The sequence below is a fragment of the Falco punctatus genome (genome assembly GCF_963210335.1).
Source record: "Falco punctatus genome assembly, chromosome: 4".
In the NCBI taxonomy this organism is placed as follows: Eukaryota; Metazoa; Chordata; class Aves; order Falconiformes; family Falconidae; genus Falco; species Falco punctatus.
In genome coordinates, this window is record NC_137583.1 from 11,907,529 (window position 1) to 11,932,018 (window position 24,490).

At 41.4% G+C, this 24,490-nt stretch overlaps 1 protein-coding gene and 1 long non-coding RNA gene across 9 annotated transcripts in view; one reads left to right on the top strand and one right to left on the bottom strand.

The window, feature by feature from the left end:
- CHCHD6 (coiled-coil-helix-coiled-coil-helix domain containing 6) overlaps window positions 1-24,490 on the top strand; it is a 114,646-nt gene that overhangs the window by 45,849 nt on the left and 44,307 nt on the right. For all 8 annotated transcript variants that reach the window (XM_080384917.1, XM_080384913.1, XM_080384912.1 and 5 more), the window contains one exon: window positions 14,239-14,309. In XM_080384917.1, coding sequence (XP_080241043.1) covers window positions 14,239-14,309 — 71 coding nt within the window. The remainder of the gene's footprint in view (window positions 1-14,238; window positions 14,310-24,490) is intronic.
- Window positions 1,357-14,232, bottom strand: LOC308062831. The gene is made up of 2 exons (XR_013927712.1): window positions 6,322-14,232; window positions 1,357-5,111 (listed from the first exon to the last, which is right to left on the bottom strand). It is a non-coding gene; the product is annotated as an uncharacterized lncRNA (long non-coding RNA).

The following is a 24,490-nucleotide window of genomic DNA, read 5'->3' on the forward strand; positions in this document are numbered from 1 at the left end:
ACCAACAGCATTTGCTTTCTCAATAAAATGGCCTGTAACATCCTAGGGCTGTGTGTGAGCTATTGCTGTGTGTGTAAGGGCTGCTTTGTTTGCCGCCAGTCACTGTGTTGCCAGCCACTAGCTTAGTGATGTAGCTGTTGGGGCACTTCGAGGAAGAACAGCTAGTGTGAAAACTAAGTTCTGGTCTTAAAAAAATGTGTTTCCCTTTCAGACGTATATTTCTTGTCCCTGCCTTCGTAATTGAGCCTTACAATATTCTTTACAATTTCAATTTTTTTTTCTTACTTAATTTGTTCAGTTCTTATCGCCTGCCTCTGCTGCAAACCTTTCCTCCCACAAACCCAGCAATGCTTCATGTGAACCTACAGCAGCTGTGATCCAAAAAAGCAGTTTGCCTTTCAGGCCAGTGGAGCAATATAGCGAAGCACCCAGTTCACCGAACTGTTGATTTAATCTTCTGAACACAAGACGAATAATCCTCAGTATAGTTTTCTGAAATAGGCTGATATGATCTGTCCTAATCATCCAGATCACTTCCCCTATCTGAGGCTTTGTGGACGTTGTTTTTTTGGCAGCGGTGGCTCCAGCAGTCTCTCTGGGCACAGCCCTTGATATCTAGAGAACTGAAGATTTTGTCCTGTGTGCGTGTTTCTGAATGGGAACAAAATGAAAAAAAGAACGCATCTGAAATTGTAATCTGAACTGGTTCTGACCTCCCATCCTCTTCCTCTCTTCAGTTATTCACAGTCATTACATGTCATGCTGGGGTAGGAGCAGGGAGTATGGCATCTCTAATTTCTTCTTTCTGCTGGTATCCATTAGGGCTGTACAGCGTCTGCCTTCCTAATGCTTCTCCCCTGTCTCCCTGTCCGCAGGGAGAGGTTGCTTTGTTGTTGCCATTGGCCAACTTGCAAACTGACTTCCAGTACCCCGTGCTCAATTTGCCCATTTAATGGCTGTTTTGCTGCAAGCTTGTAAAGTTTAGTAGTTAATATACCTCAGTACACCAGCTTTTAGAGATCAGATAAATTGATTGGTAATTTGATGAACTCAAAGATCATCTATAATAGGGTAAATAAAATGTGTTGGGTGTCAGCGCTGCCTTTCTGCCTTCTCTGCAGTGTGTATGTTCTCTCTTCAATATGTGTTGACTGATGTACAGTACATTACATCAAATTACAAGCAGCCTCTATGCAAACAGCATCTAAGTGTTTGCTTCCTCTTCGGTCTGGACGATTAGTGGAGAGATGCGTTCGCAATCTGTGTGCTGAAGGGTGAACTGTCAGAGCCTTACGGTGATTTTGTTTTCCTGGCATTTAGAGTACCTTTGCAGAGGGAGAGAATGATGCTTATGGGCTGCTTCATCTTGGAGGAATCCATCCTCAGGCTCGACTTGTGAAATAAATGTGGCAATGTGTGGTTTGAACTTAGTGTCTTAACACTGAATTTAGCAGCTGAATTTAGATAACAATCTGGTATCTGGTCTCATCAGTGTATCACTATGAAGACTTGTTAAAGGCAGAACAAAAAGACCTAGAATGTGATCTTGTCTCTTTGTTAGAACTCAACACCAGAGGATTTGTCAAGTCTCGTCCAAAAAGAGCAAAACAAGGGGTGCTTTTGTCTCACCTCTGAGAGCTTTCCCTATTATCTAATATTTCCGATGCCTTCCCTTGCCGTTTTTTATTCAATCCAATTTTCCTTTCATCCATTTTTTTATTGCCTAATAGTTTACGTTTCTGTTTTCTCCCTCTTCGTACTGCATATGCATGTTTATAGCAGAATGGTAATTATAAGCGTGTGTGTAGAGGTAGCACTGTCACCAGTAAAACCAATGCTGCTTTTCTAATGGAAAGCAGTGCTCACCTGCACATACATACACACACACCTGTGTGCACACACCCCTGATCTGTCTCTCACCTATTTTTACTGTGGTGCAGTTGTACCTTAGCATCAACTACACTATCTTGCTGCAGTAAATGCCAGTGCTGCCTGTTATTTCTGTGTAATTTGCCAACTAGTGTACAATTAATTTTGGGCCCTGTTATTGCAGTATTGGCTATTTTATGAAACTGTAGAGAGTTAGCACAGTGAATTGATTAAATATGTTCCAGACCTTAGGCTGGAGTCTGTATGTCTGCTGGGATTTGGATGATTGAAGCTTGCACTTCTCTTGGGATATTCCAGATTTAGAATTAGTCTTGGAAATTGTTTCAGGTAGACAAAACTTCCCTGTGTGTATGGAATCTACTTGCATAAGAGCCTGACTTTGGGGAATCTGAGATTTCTGTTTCAGCCCGCAGCAGTCTTTCCACATGCGGCAGGAAAAAAGTCATCACTATTGCGACCTAAAAATAAAGCCAAGGCCTGGGTTTATTTTGTTTTAAAAGGCCCTTAAAATTATGGCTCTGCCCTTACAGAATATGCTGTCATCACGTTAATGGAAAATTATGGCTGATAATTACTCTGTAAATTAGGCAGACTCTGCAGAACATCTCAAATTTGTGCTGAATTAAGTAGTCCAGATATCAGACTTTAAAAAGGGACTACTCTGTATATTTACAGTGGCTGTATCTTCTGAAGTGAGCGTGTTTAGTAGTTTACTGTGGGTGTGTTAAATACATGTTTCGTGACAGCCTAGGGCCACTTCTCTGAAGGTTTTTCCCCATCTGCCAGTCATTTTAAAGAAACACAAATAAAAGAACTACTCCAATTTCTTGAACATATAATGCACGTTCCTAAGAGACCAGAGTGACTCAGAAGTAGCTTGTAAATAACATGTTTTAATGTTCTTAAATATATGTGCACCATCAGCCTTGCCATGAGGTCTCGAGCCACTGCAAATGGTATTTACTTGACCTGTTGCAGAATCTCCTGTTTCCAGGATGATGAGTGGTCGGGTTTTTGTTACCTTGTTTTGGGATTAACCGGTAGTTTGGGTGTATGTTGTACTGTACCAAGAATGATCCCAATTGCAGTTTACCATTAAACACCTTGACTCTAATGAGGATTACCTGGTTTACCCATTCACAGTTCAGCCCCATTGTAAATAAATACGAAATCACTAAATTTTTGTGTTTTTTTTAAAATAAAAATAGTAAACATAGGTTTCATATGCACTACAGGGTATCAAACCCTGACAAATTTGGAGAGGAGAGTTTTGCCCTGGTAGGTGGGTATTCACCAGTGGAGTAGCCATGAGGTAAGATGCTGCCCTGTGGGCAGTGACAGTGAGGAAAAGCTACAGAGCCAGAAAATGCTGAGAGGCCGTTTAATCTGTGCCAGCCTCTAAGGGGCTGCAGAGGAACGAGAGATGGGAGTCGGAAATGCGGGAGCTGATAATACTCTTAAGCCTCTGATCTGAGAAGACTTGTAATAACTAGGTTATTTTACAAGAAGAGCTAGCTTTTCTTTTCCTTCCAAATTATTGCATTTGAGGTCTTTTCATAAGAAACAAAGGATTAATTCCTTCTCTTTACTTCTCCCTCCTCATTCTTCTGAACAGAAGCCAAATTTTAGCTTACATAATTTCAAGCAGCAAGGTTGCTGTGAGCTTGCATGCCTGGGTCAACTGAGGAGTGCCTGGGTTTCCCCACCCCCATAGGATGTCTTATGATGCATTGGACTGTGTACAGAAATCATATAATTTGCTCTGACATGCAGCAAGCCTTGAACTGGCTGGACTGTGGTTCTTGAGACAGAGAAGATGACTCATATGGGCGTGTAAAAATGCTGTATTGTGTGCCCGCCTGGGCATGTATATGAATTTTTTTACCTTCATTTTTCACAATAGGTATGTACACCACAAAATTTCCTTTGGCTGTTTAGGGAATTAAGTGTAGTATATGAGACCTTTCACCTTTAGGTTATTTGTTGAGATACAGCTTCCGTTAGCAGCAGCAAAAAGCCATTACTTCCTGATGGGTAATCACTCATTCGTGTGGCACCGAGATAACTCTTCCTCCAGTTGGAGGTAAGGGTTTGTTGCAGGAAGAACAAAAAAAATGTAATTGTGTCCTAGCTGTCGATTTCTTTGCTAGGCAAAGGGCGTCCCGGTGAGGAACACAGTTTGTCCTTGCTGGCTGGAAATAGGACAGTGCTGTGTTCAAGTCTGTTGTGTGTTCACTTGTTCTGTGGAGAGAGGATTTGGCTCCGGGTCTGCAGTGTTTGTGGTGGTTGATTTTTTTTTTTTTTTTCTTTTTTTTTTTTCCTCTCCTGTTGTTCTCCAATAAATGTATAGTTCTGTCTCTTCTTTGTGTTCCTGTTGTCTGATTTCTGAGCCCAAACTCTCCCCAGTTGAAGATCTAGGATCCTTTGTTTGGCCTTACCCAGTAGATGTAGGTGAAAAACTGATACTTTTTTCATGAGCCTGAAAAAAAACCTGCTTATAACATTGTGTCCCAAGCATTTTCTTGTCACAAAGTTTTATCAGCTACAGTAAGAAACCCTCAATAATTACGATGCTTATACCAAAATATTTGTTTTGGAGCTTTAAGCCCACTGTTACTTCTTCCTCATTTAGTCCCGGTGTCAAGGTCTGCTGTTGTTTGCATGTAGTGCTCCTTACTGTAAGAGATGGTTTAGAGATTAAAATCTGAGAGTAGATTTTGTTTGCATCTATGGATGTATGGTACACTATACATGTGACATTCTTCCATTTATGTTCCTGAGATGCCTTGGCAGCAAGACTTTATGAGATTTTTCTGGTTTAATGTTAATAAGTAATTATTTGTATTATTCTGTAATGGGCTAAAAGTGAGAAGTGCCTTTCCTCTGCCTGGATTCTGTGGTGAAAGTACGATACTAAGCTGATGGTCACCAAAAGCTATTGGAGGCTGTGGGTTACGTCCCACACCAGGGTTGTGACTGCGAAGCAGTGGTCTCTGCTGGAGTATGGGAATGAAGCATTTGTGTGGCTGCCTGTGCTCTCTGTGAGTGTTTGATTTCCGTGTTAATATTTATGGCTTAATAGCCCCCTGTCAAAGTGCCTCTCTCCACCTGATTGGCATTCCATGGTCCTTCTGGGCTTGTCTTTGGAGACTTCACAATCTCTTTGCCAGCTACAGAGATCTCTTCTATGCCTTGTCCTCTTCTGACGAGGCTAAATAGCTCTGTTAAAAACACATGTGAAAGAGAAGATCACTAAAAGAAGAGAGAATGAGACTCAAATGACAGAAAGGAAATTGCTTGCAAATATTTTCTGGTTTCTTTCTTATTTCTTTTACCATCCTTTCTCCTTTGTCCTCCTTGCCTTTTTTATCTTAGGATAAACATTGTATTTATTTTCTGTTTACTGTATGGAGAACTTCAATCCATTTTGAACAGCAAAATAAATACAAAAAGGTACCAGTGTTCTTTTCTCTGGAATAACTGATGTCTTGCAGGGAGAACTGGAGGTTATGTGATGCTGGTATTGTAAAGGCAGGCCAAAGGAATCTATGTTAATCCATTTTTTTTTCTTGTTATGAGTGTTTCATTTTGTATTTTATTTTCCTTTTTAAGTAATAATCAATGCATCTTGGTACAAATAACCCAATAACTTTTTTTTGCCAGCTCTAAAATAAACTGTTGCTTTCTAACGTTTGTTGAAGTATTACTAATAAAGGGGAATGCCATCAAGTTATCCTTGTAAAACTACTTTTGAGCTGTGGAGCTGGGAACTTTTTCTGGGTATTCATTAACTGAGGTTTCTAGCTTACTGGAAGATAAGTGAACATTGTCCCCATTTTAAAAGTGAGACTGTAATGCTTAAGGTTAGTATTTTCTATAATAGCTTTTGTTACTTCACTTTTTGGTTGTCCGGGTATGGTATATTTCTTCAGATGTGCTGATTACCCATACTTGAGCTTGAAATTTTGAATAATGAGCTCCGGAGCATCTCCGGACAGAGTGGTGAGCCAGCAGGCACTACTCAAAGTGTGGATTTGTCTGTGTCATTAACCGTGTACAGTGACCTGTAAAGTGCTAGCGGTCTTTTTGGCTGTAATCGTTAAACCAGCCTCTCCTACAGGATAAGATGGGAAGAGAAGCTGTAAGTGTAGTGAAAGAATCCTGACTGAAAATACAAATATCTTCAGAAAATGCTCTGGGAGTAATAATAATAAAGAAAAAGTATGGTGGTAAAATAAATTGCTGCTGATACAATTTTTCTTCCTCTCCCAAGTTTGCCTCTAGTATGGCAGTTTTTCTCCCTTCGATAAATAAATGCAAAGATGAGAATCGCTGCCAAAAACTGTCACATTTCTGGAACTTTCAGCCCCTGATTATTCACATTAAGCTTCCCCCCCCCAGCAGTACAATATTCTGAATATGTACACCCACCATTCTGTCAGATCTGTGCAGTCTGCGTCTGGTTCATCTTCTGTGTCTTTGATGTGCTCCATAACGTAGGCAAAGAGAGGTCTGATAGTCTCTCTAAAAACCTGACAGTTTGTGTGACAATCTGTCCACGAATCCACAGGCTCCTTGTCAACCAAATGAGCCTTTGAATATCAGAGGTTTTCGGAACAGTGCTTGCAGCATTGCATATGCACTAAGGGGAGAGTACAACAGGCTTCCTTGTAACCTGAGAGATGTCTGCATTTTCCTTAATCATTCCAGGGACATCTCATCATTGCTTGTTGGCTGGTTCTCAGCCCCGCACATGTCGGGGTTATTTAGCATAGTTTGATTTACTGGAAACTGCACATGGAGAATAATTTGCATTTGAGGGTAGAGGAAAAACCCCAGGAGGGGGTGGAACTTTGCAGGTTTTGGTATGCTTCTGTTTTTAGTGGGTTTTGTTTGTTTCTTTTAGTGACTCTTCCTTGCAGTTCCCGTTACCCGTGCAAGTGCATGGATTTGATGCATTTTCTTCAGTGTTCTCCAGTCCTCTTGTGCATCCTGCTGTCTTGGGTCTCTTGTGTTCGGGTTTCTGCTGGGAATCCAGTGAACTGCATTCCTTAGCTACCTGTTCTGGAAAAGGATAGGGTCATGAATATAAATTAGATTTTTAAAATGGGGACAGGAACTGTTAACTGGCCCAGCTGCTGCAGTTTATAAATGGGGCTTAGGGATATTCTGAGCAGAGGAAGACAGGCGTTTCAGCTGCAGCGTGCCTGTCCGAGGTGGTGGGAGTTCTGTTGTAGGCTCTGTCAAATACCAGCTTTGGCATGATGGCATCAAACCTTAGCTGTGATGTTCCTTCCCTTCCTGAAATAAGCTCCTGTCATGGGCCTGACAGGGGAATGTACTTAGGATCTTTTTTAATGTATGACAAGTACTTGATCACTGCCAATTTTCTGTGGGTTGGTTTTTTGTGTTTTTTTTTTTTTTTCTTTTCTTTTTTTTCTTATTTTTTTTTCCCCTCTGAAGTGCTGGTCAGCCTGGTAGTGAAACTTTTAGCTGCATACCTTGGCAGCCTTGATATGCTGGCAATTTCCTTCCTTCTCTCTTCTCCCTTTCCCTTAGCACTGATTCTCTGCACGCCTGTCATTCTCTCTTGGACAATGCACAGTCATTAGAGGCAGCATCCTGTGATCTACAGGTTCATCCCGGTTGTGTGATGGATTGGCTGATAGGACCCCGGTATCGCTACAGGACTAGCTGTGCAGCTGCCCAGCACGGGTGCATGGATTTAGCAGGCATTGCCGTACCCTTATGTCATGGGCACTACGTTATCTGTGCAGGTCAGCCAGGTGTAGGACTCCTCTGAAGCAGATGCTGAAAATCCTTGATGTTTAATCAATGCTTGGGAAACCTGTTTACCTGCACTTGTCAGGTATAATTGATTGGGGCATTTACTGTGAATTCCTCACTTAAGACTTCTCCCTCCTATATTAAACTTCCAGCTAGGAGGAGAGTGGACCGATACTCTCCAACAGTTTTAGTGTTCATCTGGGCCTTTCACATTGCTGTTGCTGTCTTTGTCAGAAAGCCTGAGTTGCCTGCTGGCATTTTATGGCCTTTCTTTTTGAAAGTGCTTTTACTTCCAGAGTTGGTGTTTAAAGAATTACTAATGCTTTATTTGTAGTCTTTTGGAACAGTGTGCTTTAAAGCAACCTCATATAAATGCAGTGTTTAATTCTTTTTAATTCTTTCTGGTTTGTGGGTTTTTTTCTCTCCCCCCGCGCCCCCCCCCCCCTTCTTCCCCTTGTAATCGCCTCTGTAGTAATAGCTTCTTTGTTGCTGCTGTCTTTGTGACTAGAAAATAACATGAGGCTTTTCTGCATGTTTCCAGTGAGGCACTTGCAGCTCTTTGGAGAAGTTCCTAATACCGTCTTCATGTGGAGTACCTGTTCTAGGTGGACTCTTCGGAGGGTACTTTCACAGAGACACTGACTCAGGCATGCGATCTTGGTCTGGGTCTGTAAACCTGTTTTCGCCCAGATGGGACCTGGTTCTCAAAGTCCTGTGGTGTGTAGCTTCATTTAATTTGCTGTGTGCTTTAGGGGCTGTACCTTAACTTTTTTGTGCCTAACATGTTATCCCCAGGTTAAACTCCGCTGTGGTCCTGTTCCCCAGCTCTGCCTCCCACAAGTTTTGTGGAGATCAATTTTTTTTTTTTTTTTTGGGGGGGTGAGATTTTATATTTGAGAAGCTGTCTAGGTATGCTACAGAATTAATATTTTGCTCTCAGGATAATATTGCAGTCATGAGAAGATCTGTTCAAACAGGAATATAATTCTGCCCATGACTAGTTTAACTTTCCTGTGTTGTTACTGTGGACATTGCTCTTTTTCTGTCTTCTCTGAATCTCAATTCAAAATTTATGATCTCACAGTTTATTGCCGAAGGAAAGAATAGAATGACACAAATTCAATGCTCTCATTTCATTATTGGTCTCAGCGGGAGGAGTGGATGAACCCACACATGAACAGCAAACAACAGAGCTGTGTTTAGAAGTTGGCTTTGGCTGAAAAAAAAATCTTTTTTCTGTATGAGCAAGCTGTTTGTAGCTGCTTGCATCTTTCCTCTATTACCTTTTGAGAAAAAAACCCCATATGAATTCGCATAAAAGCATTTTAACATGTGGCGTCTGTGCTCTCGTGGTATACTTTATAAGCATATTTCTCTTCCTTGTTAATTGGCTTCTATGTGTACGTGCATTTGTACTTGATAGGAAGGAAAAAATGTGAATGATCTCTTTTAGCTAAGTGCTACCTGATACTGACCAACAGGCTGAGCAGGAGCTCAAGAGGAGTGAGTTCAGGAGGTAGAGAGATTGCTTCCTGCAGCGTGTCCTGAAATTCCCAAACTCCCTGTTCTGGACCACAGTTGATAGCAATGATTGATCGTGTAGGTTAATTTTTAACAGGTCCAAAGGGTTGTCCAGTGAACGGATCAGTTCAGCTCATCTGCCTCTGTACCTGTGGGAGGGGTGCAGGTAGATGGGGTAATTTTTCAAATACGTTGGGAGCCATTTGCATGAGGCTCCTGAGTGATGAGAATGAACGACCTGATCTATCGTGCACGTGAGCCAGTGACGCAGTGAGGTGTGGGGAACCTGTGTACCCGTGCTTCCCTTAGGCAGCGCTGTGAGCAAAGGTGGTTCCCAAAGCCTGCAGTAACCGACATTTTTCTGTAGCTTTCTGCTGTTCCTAGTGGCAGCAGTTGTGTCCAGGGCACATGTGTGTTACCAGTTCTCAAGTGCACGCAGGCAGGGGACAGTCGTGCAGCTTTATCAGGATGGCGTGAAGTCTTCTTTCTGGCTTCAGAAGCTGCTGGAAGCCGGATTTTGAACATCTCCCAGTAGCCATTTGATACGTGAGAAGTAACTCCTGCTTCCCTTTCTATTTCCTCTCCCCATTTTGCGGTGTTTCGTACTCGTGGGCCACACCGTGTATTCCCCCTGCCCCGCAGCATCGCCTCTCGTGCTCCTCTCAGCTCGAGTGGGGCTTGCAGCGGGAGGTTTGCTGGAAGCTGGTAAGTGCAGGCGTCAGGAGAGGGGATCGAAGCAACGTGCCTGTCAGGCGCGAGGCAGATTGTACCATCTAATCCCCCAGCTGTCGTCTGCAGCATTTGTCAAGGCCTCTGCTGGCCTGCTCTGTTTCATCAGAGGTATCACTAGCATTCATCTAGGCTGGCAGCATTTCAACAGCTGTTAATCCTCTTTGTATCTTTAAACACTGTGACCACTGACAAGCTTCTATACTCTGAGGTGTCAAAATATCTCAAGATAGCTGTGGTGATGGTGGTTGGGGTTTTGTTTTTAATCCAGACGCCTTCTGATCTATTGACCCAGACTGAACCTGATGGAGAAACGTGTGTCCCAGTGTCAGGTTTTTGCTGCTGCTGCTTGATGTTCACAAAGAATTTTGCCTAAAACCTAATTAATTTCCAGTTCCTCATGCTCACATTGCTTGGTTTTCTGTTTTACGTGTTACTGCAAGTAGCGCATGTTTCACTGAAGTTGTAAGGAATGTGGTTTAATGTCAATGTGAGAATGAGCTGGCAGGGTTTTCTCTTTATGCTTCAATTACTCTCCCTCCTGAAATAACCCTGAGAACTCAGTTTTCTGCTATATTGTTTCTTTCTTTGCGGTATGTTGTGGAAAGGGCCTGGGCAGCGTAGCGAGGTGTAGTAGTGAGTGTTGGAGTTTCTCTGCTCGTTTACAGCCAAGGAGGAGTGGAAAATTAAAATTACTCCAAATTTAGCTCTGAGTTTTAAAATCTATTCCCTTCGGAAGCAGAATTTTGAGCGCAAGGGTGTTTTGGGAAGAGTGGGGAGCAAGAGTATAGCAGCAAATCTATAGTAGAAAAGCAGCAGGGTAAAGGAAAGTGGTTCTGTTGGTCTTTAGGCTTTAGTTATGTATTTTTATAACTTCTCAGTGTTTTTATTATTTGCTACGTACCATCATTTAATAGCAGGGGAAAAATCTTTCAAACTAACATTTCTTTGTTTAGTTTGTTTGTCCTCTCTGGAGAGCTCTCACCCCATATGACAAAGCTCTGATGTTCTGAAGTTGGCTCCCCTAAGGCTCAGCTTTATTGAGAGAAGTGAAACATTTTAGGTGGTTCATTCATTCTTTCTGTGTCTCTTGTTATTTGAGCCCTTATGGTGTCCTTTGGTCATGTTTTTAAACTTATTTCTGCAACTAAGACTGCCAGGAGCTTTATTTAATAATAGTTGAGGTCTCATGTTCAACTTTTTCTTTGTGAGCTGCCATTTTATCTCAAGCATCAAATATTGTGAGAGCAAATTAAAAGCAGCATTGATGTCTTGTAATTTTGTGTCGAATGTTCTCTCTTTTGCTGTGCAACTGAATATTGTTTTATGAAGCTAAAGAGCTTCACTGAGACTATGGACAGCTCAGACTGTTTCAAGTGCAAATACCAAACCCTGATCCTGCTGAGTAGCCCTGGTGTGTGGGCAGCTCTGCTGAAGTCACGGGAAGTGCATAGGTGGTTCCTGGTTTGGTTCCTTGTTTGCAACCTTATTACACAGTCCTAGATTTTTGTAAGCCATTGGAACGTTATTCCCTGCTGTGGTGTGGTGGGTAAAATACTGAAAATGAAGCACACCTTGCATCTGAAGTCATATAGATGAGGATACTTGGAAAATTATTCTCGGTAAGTAGGAGCCCTGGATCGCAGAACCTGCCATGTGCCCACGCTGAAAGGTCCATCTGTTGCCCGTGTAGCCCATTTGCTGCTCACTTAGTGCTTAGGACAAAAGTGAACGAGACTTTCCCAGGGTAGGAAAGGGCCGAAAGGCCAAGGAAAACCTGTTTAACAAGTCTGCTTGTTGAACGAACTCGGGTTTAAATGGTAAAACTCTGTTTTTCTTACCTTGGGGAAGCATTTGAAGATAGCGACGCATAGCATTGGAAATACTGCTTCATTGGTTTGTAAGATTTTTGAGGGGGAGGCAGGAAGAAGGTGGCAGAGAGGTCTCGTCTAAAGGCAAGAGGCCCAGCTGAATCATATGCAAAGATGTTTCCTTTTCATTTTTAAAACTCAGCAGCTTTCATCTTCAGGCTGAAGGTCTTCTGTGCCCCTCCTTGAGCTTCCCATTGTGCCATGTGCCTTGTGGTTTCTTTGAGGCCAGGTCTCTCCTCCTTTCCCTCACTGAGATTCTTGCCTCTCCGTTCAGGTTCTCACTTGCCTGCTTTTATCAGCTTTATGATCCAGAGCTATTTCATATCGGTTTCTTTCCCAGCTATTTTTGTCCGTGTTTGTAGTTGATGTTGTTGAAGATGAAGCAGACCATAGTTCTGTGTGGTTGAACTCTCTCTAATAAACTAGGCAAGGTTGTGCCACAACCACTTTAATTGACAGTGCAACCAGCAAATGAATCTGTTGGCTATTTTCCCTTTCTTTAGGTGGGTTAAATGCCAACCTCATGCTGGGTCTCACGTACAACATATTTGTTCCTGTTTTCTTCTCTTGCTGCTGTTTCTGCAGAGTGCTGTAGGCTAATAGTATCCGACGGAGCTACTTCCTATTGCCTTGAAAAATGTTTAATTTTACTACGTTGCTTTCTCTCCTTCCCATTTTCTCTCATTTTGATCTCTCAAAGCCAGTCCCTTTGAGAAATCAGACAGTATGAAATATGAAAATTGCTTGGGCAGTAATTGGAGAAACGGTGAGACTTATGAAGCCCATGGAGATAACACTTATGTCTACTTATTCACATTATTTAATTTTTAATGGCAAATGTAATTAATGAAGCACAGGTCTTGTGGTTACATGTGTGAATAAGTAACAGCAGGTAGTTGAAAGTCATGAGATCTGTTTACAGGACAGAGAAAAAGGCTCCCTTAAGAGCTAAACTTTTCATTATAGGAAAGAGAAGAATGGGTTTAATAGCATAGAAGTTTGACTGTTATGTAACAAGTAAGTAAATGAAAACATTAATGAGAATTTGCTGGCAAAATGCATTTTGAAGTGGTTACTCCTCCAAGATTTCTCAGTTTAAGTCTGTCTCCTAGGTCAAAGTTTGCAATAGTAAAGTCTGTTCTGTGGTTTTTTTGGTATGTGACATAAATTCAGGCACCAGAGATAAAACGCTTAAATATAGCACCTTGAAGCCTAGGCTCTGAAAACCTGTATAAACTTTCCAATTAGCTAAGCTTCACACAGCTTCAGTGATATAGGCAGCTGTTATCCCTCGCCTGCAGATGGAAAATGGTGACTTGCCCAAGATTGCACAAGTGGCAGAACCACTAACAGAACCTGAGTTATATCTGTCCTTTTCTTTTTCTAACCACTGAACAATATGTGTTGTCTCATCATGCGCAGGACCACAGCTGCATTTATGGGAAAATAAAAGAAGAAGGGCAAGAATAGTATTCTATAAAAAATGACCAGATCTGGGGAGAGACAAGATAGCAGCTAGAACTGGCCCTCAATGAATAGCTGTTTTCACTTTCGATACCATTTTGTCACTTTTTTGATTGATTAGTGCATATTTTCTGCATGTGCCTTTTCAGACTAAGGGCCTTGCAGATGAGCTTGGAGTGAGGCAATTGCAGGGTGAAGTCCAGAGGCTTTGCCTAAAGCGGCTTTATCAGCAGTTTAGCAACACAAGACCTTGCAGCACAGTCGCCGGGGGTGTGCACCCATTCCCTTCTGCTGTTCGTGCTTGGGAGGCTTGTTAAGTGCAGCCAAGAGGAGGAATTCGTCCTCCGTGTTCAGCAGCTGAGCAGTTGTGAGCTAAAACTCTTTCTGTGCAAGCACAGGAGAGTCTAGTACAAACCTCTTAAGCCCTGCAGCAAGACACTCAAGTCTGTTTGGCAGTGCCTTAACTGATACCTGATATGCCTCCCGACGTTGTTAAAAGGGAAACAGGCTGCATAATTTTCTTTTAAAGAATAAGTAACATAAGTAGAAGCACTGAAATGTAAAATGGATTTTCCAGTGCTAGCAGCCAATTTTGATACTTGCGTGTCAGTAACTTACAAGATCCTTCACAGCAATTAATGAAAAAAGAGAACAAAACACAACCAAATTCAAAATAACTCAGTGCTGGAAACACCTTACTTTTGTGGTTACGTGGAGTAATTAAAGCTGATGGTTGTTAGCGACCTTTAGCCCTCTTTCCCTTCACAAAGGCGAAGCATGGAATGGAGGACATGTTGTGGCCTTGATGCATTTTGCTGAAAGTAAAATGAAATTTTAAGCATTTTTTATGTTCTTTGAACTGAATATACTGTTTGTTGTTGGAAAGTGTTATTAATTATAAAAGATAACTTTGTCATGGGATAAGATCTGAGATGCCTTTAAGTTTTAGAGCTGAGCATTATATTCTTTGTTTCAGAATGCAGAGATCTACAAGCTGACATCCGAGCAGTACCAGGAGGCAGCCACCAAGGCAGAGGAGTGGATAAAGTGAGGAGCCATTTTTGTTGTGTTTTTTTTTTTTTTTTTTTCAGCAGTTCCAGTTGCATTTCATAACACTGTGTGTAGCCTCTGGATATTCCTGTAAACAGAGTGTGAAGTTACCTCCTGTCAGGTATTTAGAAGGCTGAGAAGCTGCAAGCCAGCATCCTCTCTTTCTTTGCTAAGCTTGACAGAGTTGAGTATAAAGTTGTTAGATCTTGCAAGGGAGAATGAGGGAAAAGACATGGACTTAGAAAATTCAAATTAAATCAGAATATTTACTAGGGTTTTCAAAATGGCAATGGAACAAGTTTAATCTGTTCACACTTTGACCCAAGGTATTTAACTTACACATCACAGCATTGGGTTAGTGCATGGGAGCAGAAAGAATGGCACCACTTCTGAAGTTTTCATTGTCCAGGGAAGAAAAAGGTAAACAGTCTAAATCTTAGCCCTGTAAATTTCATTCAAAATAGAGTTGTAATTATCATGAATGTTTTCTTAGAACGGGTGCACTGATTTTTCTGGCCTTTTTTATTGGCCTTGGCACAATTAGCAGACCTTTAATGTTGTCTTTTTATTGTGAGCATATTTAGTGTCTAAATTCTGTTTGTGTTTGCTGGTAGCATTATATAGCTTATTGTTCCACATGCACTAACAGCTGCCCAGGAAAAAATATTTTCTATAATTCTTTAATATTAATGAGTCTAAAGCAATTACACTGTTAAGAGCAGCACTCGGATCTCAGTTGGGTAAACAGTTGGCCAACATGCAGTAAACTAGAGTAGCAACATATGTAGTCCAGTTGGGTCCAGTCCAGACTGTATGATACTTAATTGCATAAATAGATAATATAGTAGTGATGAATATGTTAGTGGGGTGTGCAGTATATTGTGCTGTCTTTATTTAAAATTATGTTTGGCTGCCAAAGCATCACATAACCTGTTGTAGTTTCACATTTTTGTTTGGACAGTCAAGCAATAAGTTGCTAAAGAAGCCAAAACAAGGCAGCTAACACATTGTGTGCATTTTCATGCTGTTTTCCGTAGTAGAATTCTAAATTCTGTTTTTAAATAAAATTTTAAAAATTCATAGGACATAAAGTTTTGACAGTCTTTGATCAATCTTTTCTTGGATTTGCTTCTGCAGATGTACGATCAGTTGTTTGGAACACATGTAGCAATGATTTATCCTTGCGACTTTGTAAAGGAAGAGATTGTGACCTTGGATTATGTTCTTTACTTGCTATTGCAGACTGTAGCTAACCTGTTTTTTATAGTAGTCTTAAGTTTGGTTCCTGAGGTTTCAGTTTCATTTGGTCTCTTCTGGTTCTTGTGGAGATAAAGACTGGTAACGTAGGAAATTCAGGAATGCAACCATTTCTCATAAAGGTTAGTGGCTGAGACCAACGCAAATGCTAATGACGTCTTTCTGTCAAGCTTCGGAAAATGTGTTTATGGTTTCTTAGGGAACTCCTTTTCTTTGAGCCTTTGTCATCTGCCAGTCCCTGGCTTCTGGCTTTATTGTACAATGCTCTTCTATTTGATGGCAATATGAACTTGAGCCATTACAAAGGGACAGATTCCTTGGGCTGTATTCCTTGCAGCTGAAAGACACCTGCCCTGGTGTGAATTTTGTATGAAAAGGTAATGTGGCTGGGAGGTGTCTTGTGAAAGGATAAGCTGTGTGGCACTAGTGAAACTGAGGGAGAAGGTGAACATCATGCTTTATATTTTTTTTGTAGTAGAAATTGCCAGCAATAGCCCAGGATTGCACTGAGCTGTGTGTTGGAGTGCGTGATCTGGGATTGATAATGCCCTTTGATAGTTGTACATGTGGGAAGAGTCATTGCTTTACCTCATCAGCCTGCAGTGTATGCGTCTCTCACACAGTGTGTAGTGATCTATCTTGGGATTGTTGCCTTGGGGTGCAACACGCTGTGCAAATGCTCTTAAAAGGAGTCCACATGCCTCACATGTGGGTCACGATAAGGCTGGGACGGGGTCGGGGAAACTTCCTTTGTACATTGGCATTCACGCTTAATTAGTAGGACTTGAAGTCTGCATGTTGTGAGGTCCTCTTGTTAGTCATTGTGCATTCTAGTCTTTCATTCTTTACTTACAGCCTGTTTATGGTAATAAATTACAAGATCCTGTGACTTTAGTGGAAAGAATAGTTTGCTCATTCTGTTTTGTGCTTTCATATTAGAGATGTAAGACAGTAAGTGCTAAGATAGGTAAGACTGATTTATGCAGATCTAGTAGCTTGGTTGGCAGGAATAAACTGACACTCCAGCAAAATTACATGAACTGGAATATAGCCAAAGTATGAATGAAGCACAGGTCTGCTTGTTTCCAGTGTGTGCTGGTTTGGGCCGGGATAATTTTTTTGGCTGAGTTAATTTTCTTCATAGTAGCTGGTATGGGGCTATGCTTGGGATTTGTGCTGAAAACAGTGTTGATAACAGGGATGTTTTAGTTATTGTTAACCTGCGCTTACACAGAGCCAAGGGCTTCTCTGCTTCTCACTCCATCCCGGTAGCGAGGGGGCTGGGGGGACACAGCTGGGACAGCTGACCTCCACTGACCATAAGGGGTATCCTGTACCATATAGCATCATGCCCAGCATATAGAGCTCAGGGAAGAAGGCGGCAGGCAGTGAGGACATTCAGAGTGATGGCATTTGTCTTCACAAGTAACTGTTATGTGTGCTGGAGCCTGGCTTTCCTGGAGATGGCTGAACACCTGCCTGCCCATGGGAACTGGTGAATTAATTCCTTGTTTTGCTTTGCTTGCGTGCGCGGCTTTTGCTTTACCTATTAAACTGTCTTTACCTCAACCCACAAGTTTTCTCACTTTTACTCCTCTGGTTCTTTCCCCCATACTGCTGTGGGAGAGTGAGCGAGCAGCTGCGTGGGGCTTAGTGGCTGGCTGGGGTTAAACCACAACACAGTACCGGATTATGACAGCTCCTGTAACGAAAGGAAACCAGAAGTGACACTTCCTCAGTCTGCAGAGGAGACTACATCTCCTTCCCATAGTGTCTCTTCCCTAGCTTATATTATCTCTGTTTCACTTTGAAGTCTTTGACCCGCCCTGGCAGTTGTGCCTTGTGACCAACGTACCCTGTATTTGTTGTTTTCTGCCACTGTATATCAGTACAGCTGGTGGAGGAAGAGGGGAACAGGGCTGAGGCTGTTTCCGCAGTGCGTACCCTGGTTTTTGCAGTCCACACGGAGGCAGTGATAAGAAGTACCTGAAAGAAAAACCTATCCTTGGCATTTATTGACTTTTGTAATTCCATTATCAACACCTACAGCTCTGCATAAGTGGTGAAGAGTTCCACAGGCTATTTCCTCTCCTTAGTGATAATCAAGCGTTGCAGAATTTAGGAATATTGTACAAACTTTCCACCAGTGACCCTTCACAGCAGATCTGCGAGTTAGGAAAGTAAACTTTCCTATCTCCCTTTGTATAGAAACAGCAGTGAAGTACTTAGAGCTGAACTTTATATTAAGTCACCGACATAGTCGTTAGCTTTTGGTTTCTACTTCAAGGTAGGATGCTAAGCTTAGTGCCTGCATGGCCTGACTTGTGCGGTGATCTTTGTTCCTCATCTCTTCACCTGAACCTGGCCTGTTTCTGTCTCCTTGTTCCTCCTACCACAGTGTCTCCTTCTTCTTTGTTCTGGGCTCTGTCCAACCTGCTTCTTTCTCCCAGGAAGAAGATCCTAGCAACAAGAAACCACGGAGCACAGCTTTCGGCACCTTAAGCAACTTGCCCTTGTTGCTTACATGCTGTGGTGAATTGGACAGTTGCCACGGACATATTGTCTCAATGATGTTGTTATAATTGGTGCATTATGATTTTTCTCTTTTGTTAACCAACAGAATTAAAGTCTGGGGACTTGGAACTTTTTCCCTCTTCCTTCCCTGTTTAGTGAACTGTGCACATCAGTAGCCACCCACAAAGGAAACAGCGTGTAAATAAAAAGCTAGTGCTCCCCGCCCTTCACTTCGTTCCATGTCCTTTTCTCAGTGTTCATAGAGCCATGACTCAGACTGGGTTTAGAGAAGACAACTTGCTAATCCCCTCCCTGCTACAGAGAATAAAATGGCATTTCATTCCAAGCTCTATTAATGCGCTCGCTCCGGGGATAAAGCAGCACTCCCAAAAGGCAGTAGCCAGATTTTTTTTCTGTTGCGTTGTCTTTGTCTTCTTTTGAGTGTTACATTTAGATTAGCTTCTGAGGATTAAATGTTATTACAGTCCCTGAATCTGTTAAGGGGAAGGAAAAAACCATCAGTAAAGAGGTTATAGCTTAGTGCAGGCACTCTAGATTTAGCCTCAAAATGGTATTTTTTTTAAAAATTTGATTTATTTTCTTTTGTGACAGTTGTCTTATCACATTTTTATTTTATTTTTGTAGTTGTTGTATTTGGATGCAAGAATTGGCATGAATGGGGGTGTGACTCTCTGAAAGGTAAAGCTGCAGGAGTAGGGTGAGGGGATTAGGAAGCTGTTAAAAGATAAAATTGTTCTGAAGCTGAGTTTCCCTCTGAGATCTCCTTATAGTTTGCAGACCTGTTTCTGAAGCTGCTTACCGATGGCTGTGCTGCTTTGCATGTTGTGCTGAGAGGACTGCGTATGCTCTGCGCTGTTCTCAAGGAGTGCATAAAGAATGTCAGTATCTTATCCTGATAGAGATCAGCCTTGAATCCAAGGCAGCTTTCCAACAGAGAAACTGCCGAAGAGATTTACTCCATATGGAACTTAGTATCTAAGAGTTCCATTTAATGGTCCTAAGATCTTTAAACTTAATGGACATGCGTATTTAAGGTGATTACGTTAGAGAAACTGGCAAGTAGTAAGTATCCTCCTGGGCTGAACATGGAGTAGAGAACCACACTGACTCAGTGGGGATAGGGGGGAAAGTTCATAGATGGACTGTCTGCTGGGAACAGGGAATTTATAGCTTGCTTTCAGTGCTCATGGAAATGAAAGCTTTATTGAATTGCACAAGATTTTATGAGGCTGATGGCCCCACAATTAAATGGCAAGACTAACTGGTACCTGGAGGAACCACCTTTTCTTTTTTCCTTCTTTTTTTTTTCCTTGTTTTTGTAGATCTGGAAAGCTTATAAAAGTTATGTGGCGATACTTGAGTTTATTAATCTTGAAATCTACTATGGGGCCTCGGGTATTTCAACAGAGGGTTGTGCCTAGAAATCGAGCTCTGAAGTAGTAATTACGTGGGCAGTCATGAAGCCCAAGGAGAAGAAGGGTAAAGGCATCATAGTTTTCAAACAAAATTGCTCTGGGATTTCTCCTATAATTCGATTAGATAAATGATTAATTCAGTCTTTAAATTAAGAGCCTCTGCAATAGCGATTTAAGAGTTAAGAGGAATAAAAGACTGATTACTGCTGGGAGCTTATCCCCAGCCTTATCTCAGTACAGTGCTTTTGTGCCCTGCAATGGTGGTTCTTCACAAAAAATGGTTTGGCTCCATCCCAGTCTTGTTCTTCCCCCAGTGCTTGGTTTGTGTTTGTTGTTCCTCCTTCCATCTGCACTGAGTGTGTTTCACGTAATCTTTATTTAAAAGAGATGAGTTATTAGTCAAAGCTTTGCTGTTTCTCACGTTTACAAAGTTACTCTTAATAGTAAATTGGATTATTGCTGTAAGAGACTATAAGCCATGAGTTTCCCCAAAGTTACTTCTAAAGAGGGTAAAAGAGTAGACAGGAGAATTTTGACTTTGTGACGTTTTACATGATGTGAATTTTACTGAAAGAAAAACTTCCTGATCATTTTCAGTTCTGTTTCAAAAAGTTCTTCACTCATTTACGTTAGCATGTAAACATCTTATTTACGGATTTTGGAGGGCCTGTTAAGTAACTGTATCAGTGCACTGACTTCCAAGCAAAGTGTGTTCCCCTAGTGCTTTAGGAATATGGTATGTGGAAATAAAGTCGAATGTGTGTAACGGATTTGTGTAAATGTTCCAGTTCAGCCAGGTTATTCTTTTTTGAATTAAATTTTAAATCTTGAAAATTTATTAGATTGTATACTTTATGCAAGCTGTGCAGTCTTCTTTCTGAAGTTCAGTTCTTGGGGGTTACTAAAATGCTGGTCCTAAACAGAACTTTTTTTTTGCCTAGTTAGTAAAATTATGTTCTAATCTAGTGTTCACAGTATCGTCTTTCCTCTCACGCATGATGAGGGATGACAAATAAATCAGCCCAATGAACTGAGGTCGCAGTTCTGTTAGTGCTGAAAAACAGGTGTAAAATATTAATATATCTTTTCAAAATTGCAAGAGCGTTTCTTCAAAGGTATATTGGTAGAACTTGGGAATTTATAAAATAAGACCTGAATAGTGAAGACTGGAGTAGCAAAGGAAGAAGTACCAAAGACTCCATGTAGTTTGTTTGGGATGTTTCTATTGCTATCGATTTTTACATGGAAAGCACTTGTATTTTGTAGTACTGTTGCCATTATAAAACCTTTAGATCAGGGTTTGTTGGCAGGCCAAATCCAGATTGTTTTCAAAAGCATGGATATTTTGTGCAGCTGTTAAAACAAACCTCAGACATACTTTGTGCATCAGAGTATGTGAAATATTTCAGTTCAAAGCTTTTTGTCATGGAGAATGCAATGAAAATAGGAGCTGATCTCTGATCCTCAGATTGGGAATTAAATATTCCACTGTGCATCATGGTGGAAGCAAGGTTTCTTCAGGGTTCCTAGTGGTTTATTGTTGATTTAGACGTAATGACAGATTCACGCCAAAATCCAGAACTTCTTGTGTCTTTGATCCCTCCTCCCCTTAGCTTGAGTTGGGAAAGAAGTAATGAATATTAATTAGTGACCCATCTGAGCTTATTTGTGCTGTGTTTTTCTGCCTCCATCTTCCAGTGGGTGTGCTGGTGGTAGTGGCACAGGGTTGATTTCTAGAGGACTGAGGTTAAAGTTGTCTGGGGAAGCTTTCCAAAAAGAGTGGTAAATTAAAGATGTCAGAAGTAATAATGCCTGAGAAACCACTTGTTACCAGTGAATTAATGACTTGTTTGCTAATTAGAAGCCTAAGGCAAAGATGAGGTAACAGTCCTAACAATCTGGTCATTAATTCAGTAGCAACTGATTTCAAGGGCAGTGTTGCTATTTTGAACAGTAATTGTGTTTCTGATTCTGGATTATGACACTTCACACAGTGCATTTTACTTTCTGTTGAGTTGGTCTCCTCCCAGAGTGATGGAGGCATAATAGGATGGGCCAAACACAAGTACCAGTGGGGGAAATTTGAGGAGAGTAATAGTTTGTTCTGTAGGTCAGAGCTTCTGTATCTCCTCCTTCTGGGGAAATAAGGACTGTGGCAGGACAGCTGTTGACATCTTCCATCACGGTGATCCATCTGTATAGAGGAAGTTGGTGGTGTTCGTTGTTGGCTGAGGAGGGATTGAGGTCCTTTCTTCCCTTTCAAAGGCAGAGAAAAATCATCTCTGCCATCAGACCAGGCTTCAATGACGTTATTTTTCACTCACTTGGTGTGATTTTAATAGTTCATGATGTTACTCTGACTAAATAGGTGTCTAGGCTATGGGGTCCCATCAGCTTTTGTGGTCTCAAGATCAGGTTGTATCAGCCTACTGTGAGAGGACCTTGCTGGGACTGGGTCTTCCTTCCTATCCTTTTATTTCCCTTGTTAGTCCTGGAAGTGTCTCTTGCCTGCCTGTCTGGGACATACACATACCACGGCAACAACTGTAAGTAATTTGGCTTGAAAAAGTGGCGTTTGGAAGACAGGAACACTTGCTTGTTCAGGTATGAATATTGTTTCTTCAGAGAGAACTTCTCAGCACTGTGCTGACCGTGAGTGCCACTAACAGCACGGTGGAGCATCTTCAAGTAGGTATAGGTCTCATTAACTCACCCTAGACATTTGATATGCTCATCTTCAAATGTAAACCCATCTTATCTACATTATTTTCTATAAGGATTTTTTCAATTCTCTAAGGACTTTTTGAAATTATAATACTTATTAAAAAAAAAAAAAAAGAAAAATTATCATAACTTTCCCCCAAAACCAGGCTTTAAGACTTTGTGTGTGTTCTTTGAAAGCTCCATTATTGATGTTCTTTGGGGGATGAGTAGCTGCTTAATGGGGATCTTTCTGAGTCCGTTCTCAACAAATTGCACAGCATGGTAAAAGGGGACACAGTGGTTTTGAAGATTAGAGCATGTGGGCAGAATCAAGGGTTGGTGGTTTTTTTGTTTTTTTTTTTTTTAATAAAGTGAATATGAAGAGCTTCATATCCCACCTGAACTTTAATGCTGGCAGCTTCATTCTCCTCTCAGAATTTCTTTCTGCATCTTTAGCAGGATATGCCACTTTGTCAGTTCAGGATATACTAATGGACTCATATTTTTGTCCGTCACTGTTACTCCTTTGTGTAGTCTGGTGTAAACTGTAGGGACCTAGTACAGTGCTTAGTGACACTTTAGAAAAGTAACTGCTGTTAAAATGAGTGGTCAGGGTTTTCTTTTAGAAAAAAACCAATTCGTTAGTCTTGACATCATTACGAGATCATCTCACATAGGAAAAAATTTACTGAACCTGCCTGTCTCTCATGCCTTGCAGTTATATGAAATCAGCATATCACATCGTCAGTTACCTTCTTTAGAATACTTTTGGGGGAGGGGGTTTAATAGATCAACAGAAAATATGGGCCCAGGATTCTCCCAGCAGGCGGTTTCCCAGCTAACTCCCAGACAACGTAGCACTACCACAACCCGTATATTCTTGGGGCCAGTGCTGCATGCATTCTGTAAGCTGCATGCATTCCCTTCCTGACCTGAGATCTTAACCAGTTTTAGATGTTTTTTATCTGAAGAAAGAAAATCCTTATACGGGTCACTTGTTGGGCTGTTTGTTGTTTTCAGATTCAGTTATTGCTTGCTATATTGCTTTTCTGCCTTGTGGGAGCTGAGCCAGCTTCCTTTCTGATTCAGAGAACTCCTTCCAGCAACAAGATTCTGACTCATTTCTGCTTGGCTTCCAGAGACCATTTTGCTGCTAACTTTAGGCTCTTCATCTTTGCTAGTCAACTTTCAGTAGCTTGGCATCTTTGGAAAAAATGGTGCATGGCTTTGTGGGCAGGAGGTCCATTTCTGTTAACTTCTGTATCTCTTGGCAAGTGAAGGAAGTGGCAGTAGTTTTCCTTTCATCTTCCAAACTGGCAGTTCCTCATAACTTGGTATTCTACCATCATAACCAGTAAAGAATTTACATCCAAATGTATATTGGAATTATCCACTTGTGGGGAAAAGTCTCTCATTATTCCAAACCACTTGCCATCTGCCATGCAGAATGCTAATAGGGTTGATTAGTTATTGTGTTCACAGGTTCAGTAGGATAGGGATCATTTAATTTTATATGGTTTTGTACCGTTCTTTGCATATTGCTACCTTCCTCCTCCCCCCAGAGACACCACCAAAACCCCAGTGCCTGCAGCTTATGGGGAGCTAAGGAAGCCAGTTAAATTTGGTTGACACTGTGCTTGGCAAAGCACAGCGAAGTATAAATCCAAGTCTTTTAGGATGACCCGTTGGTCAAGTGGGAAATGACTACTTGTGAGAATAAACCACGAAGGAGGGCAGGGGAGTTTGTGATACATTGAAGTAAGAAGGACAGAGAGCTGGAACCAGCTTTGGATGGGTCACGTAATCTCTTTGCATCACTTTGGAGATTTGGAGAGAATGTTGTTAGATTTCCAAAATTAGAGGTTGTTACAGAAAACTGGTAATTTTAAATCGTTTTCCACTTCAATCTGTATATTTTTGAATTTGGGTTTTGGGCTTTTTGTTTGTTTGATGAAGAAAATGCAGCTGGGTCAGGCTATTTTCACTGAATGCAGTACAGTGACTCAACAAGTTGCTGACACTTGATATTTGGACTTCTGTTAACTTTTGTTCACAGCGATAGAATCTAATTACTTACACAGGAGAAGATTTCAGAACAGCTTCTGTGTACCTCTGATCGGAAGGAAAGGAGGTATTTGTCCTGGAAAGGACAAGGGTGCACTGAGTGCGCAAATTGCAGTGGGGAATTGCATAGCAGCTTCAAACAAGCTGTCAAAACAGGAATGGATGTTGGAAAGTACTTGAGTGACAAATTTTGTAGGATCACAG